The sequence below is a fragment of the Drosophila sulfurigaster genome, chromosome X, assembly GCF_023558435.1.
Source record: "Drosophila sulfurigaster albostrigata strain 15112-1811.04 chromosome X, ASM2355843v2, whole genome shotgun sequence".
NCBI classification, from domain to species: Eukaryota; Metazoa; Arthropoda; class Insecta; order Diptera; family Drosophilidae; genus Drosophila; species Drosophila sulfurigaster.
The window spans coordinates 9,244,724-9,253,992 of record NC_084885.1 but is presented as its reverse complement, the minus strand read 5'-3'; the positions used below and the strand labels follow the sequence as shown (position 1 = coordinate 9,253,992).

General features: G+C 36.7%; 1 protein-coding gene across 1 annotated transcript; it reads right to left on the bottom strand.

The window, feature by feature from the left end:
* Positions 1 to 8,022: 8,022 nt before the first annotated feature.
* LOC133848920 (uncharacterized) lies at positions 8,023 to 8,860 on the bottom strand. The gene has a single exon (XM_062284664.1). It carries the CDS (start codon positions 8,727 to 8,729, stop codon positions 8,157 to 8,159), a length of 573 nt encoding a protein of 190 aa, XP_062140648.1. The 5' UTR covers positions 8,730 to 8,860; the 3' UTR covers positions 8,023 to 8,156.
* Between the last annotated feature and the right edge of the window lie 409 nt (positions 8,861 to 9,269).

Below are 9,269 nucleotides of genomic sequence, written 5' to 3'. Positions count from 1 at the left end.
GACACTCATGGCGATTTAACTAATTTAATTAATGCGTTTTTTTTATGCCCATAACGATTATTATTATAATTTTATGTTTATTTTATTTTTTTTGTTTCTCTTTCTTTCATTTTTGGCGTTTTTTGTTGTTTTTGGGTTGTCGGACTCCCCCCGCTAGATATATTCACTTAACTCATAAGTTGACTATGAATGTATGGTTGTATGTATGTATGTGTGGATGTATGTATGCATGTATATGTGGTGATGTATGTGTCTGAATGTTTGTATGTATTGACAGCGAGAACATTTTTATGGGCCGCGCAGCCTTTTGAATAAATTCATGACATTCATTGTCGCGATGTGAGTGTTTTAGCCGGTTCGACTAACTGCCCGACTGCGACTAGTCAGTCTCTATGGCATCACCAAGACAATCATCATCATTACGATGATGATGATCATCGTTGAAAACTTGTTTCCTAACTGTCGCCTAATGACGCTACATTGGCCCGTGCGACTTTCATGCATATGCTTAAGTATTTAGTGGAATCATTTAGTGAATAACTTTGTGTCACCGCCGCATCGCAACAGGTGCAAACACTGAATGACTGAGGAGTAGAGAGAGATAACAGCAGAGAGAGATAGAGCATATAGGGCTGACAATCGAGCATGCTAATTTTGCGTTTTTCTAGTGCGGCCAAAAATCAAATAAACATTCAAATATGAATTAACTTAATCAATGCAAATGATTTGCACTAATTTAGCAGTTTCTTTTATCGTTTTCGTGTTTCTCATTTATCGTTTCATTCGTACACACACACATACACACATATATAAGCAAACATTTTTTATTAAAACTCGCAGTGAAACTGTTTCAATTTCGTCGCATTTCAAGTTTTGATACTTCAACTTCCTTGTTTGCCGGCACGTTGCATTCCGTGAATTATTCGTGAATGCTCGCAGTGAAAGAGAGAGAGAGAGAGGGAGGGAGAGAGAGAAAGAGCTTATATGTGGGCCGCACATCTTCAGCTCGTTAACAGACGGCTCATAATCAGCAGCAAACAAACGCCAACAACGGAAATGTTTGGCCAAATCCACACAATTAACAACTATTTTTTTTTCGCTTTTCTAGACTCTTTGTGGTAAGGTAAGGTGGGTTGGCAACTTCACTTAACTTTTATGCTAATTGAAAGTGCAGTCGAAACTCGCACGATATCCCATTTAGCCCTTCCTCCCAAGTGTACCAACGATCACTCTACCTTACCACTTCACCACCTCACCACCGCACACCGCCACAGCCTTGCGGGTCGTACCGAGCGGCTGAACACCCCTTCTTAAGTGTAGTTGCTGTGGTCTGTGCGCGTGAGTCTTAAGTCATGAATATATTGGCTTTTTATCTGCAGTTATGCGATTAGATCTGTCTGAAGTGGTAGACAGCTTAAACAGAGAAAGACAGGAAGAGAGAGAGGGAGAGGGAAAGAGAGCGAGAGAGTTTGCGAAGAACACGTAATTTTAGCACGTAACTCTTTTTTCTTTTAAGGGGCAAACTTTAAGCCTTTAATTACTTGTTGCATATTTCTGGATTATATATTTATATTTATTTATTGCGAACGAATTCGAAGGGCAGTAGAAAGCCAATCTTTCGATTCGAATCGACTGGCTGATGAAACTTTGTACAGTTATTTCTATTTTATGCGGGTTATTAATATGTATAAAAGTCGAAACATAAAGTCTTATCGTAAAACTTTCAAATAAACTCGTTTTTATCGACAAACTATTTCGTTTTTTTTTTATTTTCTGCTCAATTCTTAGAATTCTTCGCAATCGTTTATGAATTTACATATAAAAAACAAAAAAAAAGTACATTTATTGTATTGAATTTTGCCATAAAAAAACATAAACCATAATCCATAAGTCTGAAAGTAATTAAATATATGCATATACTATAAATATGTATTTGGATATAACTAGTTCTAGTTGCGCATATTTCTTTTTCCAGTTTTTCCATTGCGGAAATGCTCGCAAATGTATGCAAATCACATACATACTCGTATAAAAACTATATACTACGGGAGTATTATGTGAGAGTCTATAGTACTAGAAGTCATTTAGTCATAATATCCCATTCATCAGTTTATAGCCACCCGCGCGACAATCATTCAGTTATTGTCCGGGCGCAGTTTGTTGATTGCCGATAAGTCGTATGCCCCATTGGGGCGCTCAACGGTTCGTGGCACGAAACCGTTACATTTTATTTGCTTATGAATGAATCTATTAATATATACATACAATGTAGGTATTAAGCGTGCGTTTTGCATGCTGCTGCGGTTCATTTCTTTCTTTGTATACCCTGCAACCATTTTGAAGGGGTCCAAGGCTTGTGACTGGCAGAAGGAGACTCTTTTCTGAATATTACACATACGTTTGGCTCTTTACAATTTATTTTCTAATCAGCTTATTGGAAAAATATCAATATTCAATTCATATTACAGAACTAGTGCACAGGAAAGTTGAACTTTTTCAACTTAATCAGAAATTTAAAAAAAAATCGATGAAAAAAAAACAGAATATGTATTAAATTTACATAGTATAATAGATTTTTAGATAAAAGAGGGTTCCCAAAATAAATCCATTAAATTTATGCAATATTATGTGACCCTAAATTATATAACATGCCATATTATAAAATTAGAACACAGAGTATTGAACTTTTTCAACTTTAACAGAAATTTAAAAAAAAATCAAATAAAAACATCAAAATATAGTAAATGTGTACTTGAAAAAGTATTAAATTTGGATAATATAATCGATTTTAAGGAAAAAGAGAATTCCCAAAAGATTCCATTAAATTTATGCATTATTAAATTTATATTAATTATTGTCTAACAGCACCAAATATTTCTCTTTACTTATAAACTCTGTTTATTAGCGTCATCTTGCGCTCATTTGCTAAGCTAGTCCTTTAATGCATGTGTGTAGTTGTGTAGAGCATCTCATGGTCGCTCATTGTGAACTGTGGCGCACTTTATGCGTTTCTTCTTCTTTCTCTTGAGTTGCTCGACTGACAAAGTTCCGCGAATTTGTGACTCATAACAGAGACGCAGTGACTGCATATTAAAGCTCAGCTCAAAGTAAAAGCTCCCACGCTTAATGGCACTCAATATATGTATTCTACATACACACATACACACACACACATGAGCACTGCAGCTGCATACACACATTAATAACGTGTTATTGACGTCGATCGCCATTATTGATTTTTCGGTGCTTGCGGTGCAAATAGTCAGACATGCAACAACAAGTAACAACAACCACAACAACAATAACAATTGCGAAAAGCGAAAAAACAACAACTGTGATTTCCTCCCCTTGTATTATTTGTGTCTACAAAATATTTAAACGAACAACGCCTTTCGCGGTAATTTAAGGCATTTGTGTACATATTTTGTTAAGATTCGTAAACAAATCACGTACAACAACAAAGCGGAGTAACAACGATGATGACAACGCAGCCGCAGCAGCAGCAGCAACAGCAACATTGACAAACAGCAACAACAACAACAACAACCGGCACAACGCTGCAAAAGTCGTTGGGCGAAGCGCAACTTTTTGAATGTCGCTGTCGCAGTCGCTTTGCGCCGGCGCAGAGACAAACGGCCACAATAACATCGAAGCAATGCATACAAATACATGCATACATGCGTATGCGTAAGCACACATACACATACACATACACACGCATGTTTATTTGCCGGCTGCGTTTGCCGGTTGCGTCGGCGTTCTTCGATTTTGACTGCGTCTCTTATTCGCACTGTGCTTTGCTTTGCTTTGGAACTGCAGTTTTGAGAGTCCCATCGACTATGTAACACAACAAGCGCTGCATGCAGATTATTAATAATAGTTAAATATTAAATGTATATACATATGAATATACATACATATATATTTCAATCATTCTAACATCACAATTTACTAGTTACAAAAAAAATGCAAATGCATATGCATATGAGGCTGCGCTTTGCCATGCAAAAGTAGTGTATTCAATTGGCGCATTTGTATGTGCACTCATTTAGTCTCATTTCATGTTTGTTCCACTTCGCATTCATTAGCCATATTCGTGCCAATGCGCCTCGCACACTCTTCGTTCGTTTGTCGCGTCGCTTGTCTGCTCCGACCACCGAGTGTTGGTCGGGGGTCCATTTTGCATGCATCCGCGTCAGCGACAGCGTCTGGCAGCCCCCTCGTCTCACACTGTCGCACTTCTGTCTCTCTTGCTCTGGCTGCGCGTCTGGCCGTCTGCATAGCGTCTTCTCGTTAGTGCTCCTCTGCTTTTGCTTGCGCTGCGACGCGACGCGACGCTGTCCGTTTTTTTTTTGTGCTCTTGCTTTTGTTTTGTTTTTTTTTTTGTTTCTTTCTTTCGTATTTTTTGCTGTGTTTTTAAATAATAATCACGCAAACTCCGTCATTGCCGGCCGGCATTTTTAACCGAGTGCGGCTATATGAATGCTGCTGCTGCTGCGACGCGGTTGTGTGTCCTCTCTCTCTCTCTCTGTCTGTGTGTCTGCTTCTGGCGCTGCCGCGGGCAACGGCGAACAGTGAATTGTGAACGACGCGCCGGTTGACTCACAATACACATTCGCAGGTTTTTGAACTTGCACAAGGTACACACATACATACACACACAATGCAGACCCACCACACCACAGCCACACAGACACAGATACAGATGCAGGCGCATGCGCATACTCGCTGCGACGTCTGCGCTGGCGCATTGGCGTGCAGTTTTTGTTTTTGTTTGTTCTTGTGTGTTGTTTTAATGCGCTTCATTCTCTGTGTATTTTAGCTGCGCAGTTTAAAATGTGACAGCAAAGTTAAGTAACACAAATGCACAGTGAAACAATAATGTAACTTTCATTATATTTGATTTATTTTTTATTTTATATTACTTTAGTTTGACTTTTTTTTATTAATTAGTTTAATTTTTGATTATGGTAATGCTCATAAGTGTGTTAGTGTATTCCGCTTTCGGTTTCCGTTTACAACAAAAATATTCTGCTTGATTGTTGTTTCTTTTCGTCTCTTTTGCTTACTTGTTGATTTCCTTTTGCCATTTTTTTTTTTTGTGTTTTCTTCTTTTTTTCTTTTTAACTTCTTTGTTGTGCATTTTTGAAATGCTTTTGCGGTTACTTTTTTCGCTAGCTTTCATTTGTTGTTATCTTTCTGTGATATTTCCTCTGTCGCTGCATCAGTGACGATTCTTCTCTCCTCTCTCCTCTCTTTTTCTTCTACTCTTCACTTCACTTTGATTCACACACAATTAATGGTACGCCTTTTAGACTATAAAATGAATTTGTTTGTTTGTTGTGCTGATCGAACCGTTGAAAGCGACGCCGCCTGACGACATGATTAGTGCTGGCTTGATTGGGGGGATTACCGGGGGTAGGATGCTTATCCTCAGCCCTGGAACCAGGGCTTCAGCTTCAGTTGTCATTGAGGCACATCGTAAAAGCTTCCCAAAAGCGAGCAATTAATTAAAATGTTGAAATTATTGCCTTGTAACCAAAAGAACTTTTCAGTCTGTCCTCACACACATTAATTGTCGATTTTTATGGCGCCATTTCATTAGTTCCCTTTTGCTTCCTTTTCGTTCTCACACTCATTTCACGACACCCAAAAGCAGGCTACAACATTAGCATCTTCTGTTGAGGAAGGATCTATTAGTTAGCAAAGGATGGCAAGAAGTGCGTTTTAATTTTATTTAAAGAAGAATCATATGAGATCACTTTGATACATTTTGCAATATTATATTTAAATCATCATTAAGATTTATTTAAGTGAAGTTTCTGCTGACATTAATTTCATTTCGAAATAAAATTAAGTATTTCATTATTATATTTATAGTATTTGAAAAACTAATCTTTTTTTAGGAGTTTCTTTTGACAAACAATCCTTATTTGAATGAAAATATAATGTTTAATATTATAGTTAAATAGTCAAACAAACTAATTAAAAGAAAATAAATGTTTTCTTTAAGAAGTTAAAATATTTTAATATTATATTACAAATAATTATGAATTATGAGTTAACTAAATGAAAATAAATTTTAAAAATAAATAACAGTAATCTCATTTTGAATTCAAATAAAATATTTCAAATACTCAAAACTAATTTAGAAGCTTTTTTGACAACAAACCAAATTTCAATGAAAATAAACTATTTTAATATTATATTTAAATCGCCATACATATTAATTAAAAAGAAAAGTTAAAATATTTCAATATTATATTCCAAATAATTATGAATTATGAGTTAAGTAAATACAAATAAATGACAATAATCTTCTTTTGAATTCAAATCAAATATTTTAAATACTCAACTAATTTAGAAGCTTCTTTTGACAATATTCCCATTTTGTATGAAAATAAAATATTTCAAATATTCAAAATTAATTATGACATTAAGTTATTGAAATTGAAATGCCCAAATGTTTCTTGGAAATTTATCGCAAAAATTAAATAATTTCATACAGACAAAAATCACCATAAAATATAGGATATTTGAGTCAAGCTTGAAATGTGGCTTATAAGTGTTATGTATGTATGACTTTCTTAAAGTATCGCTGAGGTTTCTTTTGTTAATTTATTGGACTTGTATTGTAAGTGATATTTGCGGTTGGGAACCGGTTCAATTTGTTTGCATTGCTTATCCCGGCTCAAAGTGGCTCATCATCATCATCATCATCATCATCATGATCATCACAGCAGCAGCAGCAGCAGCTTCTTGATGATCATCATCGTCATCAGCTTCTTGATCATCGCTGTAAATTTGCCTTAAATTGTTGCCCCATTGTCGTCAGCTGCCCCATCTTCATCTTCATCTCCAGCTTCAGCTTCAGCCATCCAACTTCAACCCCCCGCGTTGTCTGAATTTCGTGAGAGGTAGCGAGAGAGGGTGAGAGGGAGAGAGAGAGAGAGACAGAGAGATGGCGAGCACACACTTAATTTTTTTGACAAAACAATTAATGTTTATTTTTGCATTTTAATTTGCCAACATTAATTGCAAGTTTATTGAGCCGCCGCTTGAGCCATTGTTGAGCCAATGAACCGCACGCCGTTAGCCTTGAGCCGGGTCCGTCCGAAAATCACAAAGAGAAGCGGAAGGCGAGAGGGAGACGAAGAAGAAGAAGAAGAGGAGAAGATAGAGACGCTTTGCGACGTTGCCGCGTCGCATTGTGTTGCCAAGCAAAATTGGTAACGGCTGCTATTATATCGATAACGATAACGATAACAACTGCACGATTAATTGCCAAGCTACATCAAAGTCATTTGCTGACATAATAGTTGCGATGAACATCGCTATTCGAAATATCGTATACCATTATAATAGCGTTGGATATCGGTAAAAAGTAGTTAAGATTGAAAAAGCTTGTCAAAATAATTGGAATGCAGATTCTTTTTGGCAACTTTTATTAACATGCAGATAGTTTATTGTCTCCAATATATAGCACTCCTTAATATAGTTTTTTTTTCAATCTAATTATCTTTTGCGAATTGAAAAATAATGCAAAATATGAAGCACATAAAACACTGATGTGTACACGATAGTTGCTTTAAAGAGAACCTTAATTTTTGAAGAATAATAACGGAGCTGGTAGCAGTTTTTTTGAAGTCAGTCATATGAAGAGCTACAAGCATAGGGATGCGATATCTACCCGATAGTTTCTTTATAAATATAGAGATGGTAGCTGTTATGATATAGTTTACAAAATTTCAGAGTTGCTCCGATTGAATTGAACGATACGATAGCTATGCGGTAATACCTTTTTAAATGTAAAGATGATATCCGCATTGATATAATTTATATATTTCATTGCTAATCCGATCCAATTAAGAAATAATACGCCATATGAATAAGTACAACAAGGATACAATAGCTATGCGATAGTTCCTTTATAAATATAAAGATGATAGTTATTTTGATACAATGTTGATATTTCATTGTTGTAACGATTCAACTGAGAAAGAACGTCAACTATAAAACACATTATGAACACAATAATTTCTTTATGGCAAAGATGAATAAAAATATATGTAGAATGAAGTGGCATGGAATGGATTTCGGTAAATAATAAGTTTCGGAACTTAAGTGTCAGAAGAATTTTAGTTACATAGCTGTATCTATTTGGCTGTCAGCGTCATGGTCATCAGCATAATAAAAGCGGAGTTGGCCAACAGATTGATGTGACTGCCCAGACCCTCGGAGTAGTAATCGAGCAAAACGGAGCCGTAACGTGCACCGAACGCAATCGCCGCCATTCCGCCGTAAACGTTGCTCGATTGATTCACGCCGAGGAACAGCAGCGAGACAACGTTACCCAGGAGCGTCAGATCCTTGAGCGTGACCGTTGAATTGTCCTCGATGTCCCGCCACTTGGCGACCACATCAAAGGCAAGCGGCACCAAAAAACAGCCATGTGCCATCGCCAGATGGGGCGACGATGACTTCAGATAGAATTCAATGTTGGTCAACGGTAACGGGACCAGTTCCATAATGCCCGACGTGATCTGCCTGAGGCGATTGCATTCATCATCATCATTGTTCGCAGCTCGAACCACGCCCAGCAGTCCATGCACCAGACTCACAGCGGCTGCCGCATACCCATAAGGTGTGTGCAGTGGATGCAACGTATACATCGCATAGCCGGAGCTCACAACCAACAGACTATTGAATAGCGCATCCATGAAGAGCATCTTCTCTACGGTTTCTTTTCCAGATTCTTTGCTTCTGTGTGTTTGTGTTGCCGGTGAAGGAATTTACGATGAATTTTGTTTTGCTATTGAAAATGTTTCAGCCACAACTCGGTAGCGAGTGACAGCAGAGGCGATGCCTTAATGAGTTTAGCTTTTAATACAGGCTACCAACCCAATAGATAGAAGGGTATTGCAAGTTTGTGTCATTAGGAAATGTGTGCAATGGGTAGAATTTGGTATTTTATTGTATATTTAGTATGTAATAATATGACAATATATTAAATATAGAATTCGATTTCGTTAGTATTTTTTGTTGTATATTATTTTTGGAATATTTTCGGAATAATACTACATACTTGTATATACTATATTCCTGGTTGCAATCGCTATTTTGTATATTTTTCATGATTTAGTATAGCGATATACCAAACATGGTTTCGTTTTTATATACCCACAACCCAAAGTGTGTAAGGGCCTTATAAGTTTGTGTCATTAGAACATGGTATATAAATTCTTGGTTGTAAAAGTTCTTTAAGAAGT

What these genes read in the sequence shown, in the direction of transcription:
- LOC133848920 (XM_062284664.1), bottom strand. Translation starts at nt 8,729, where the DNA reads ATGCTCTTCATGGATGCGCTATTCAATAGTCTGTTGGTTGTGAGCTCC.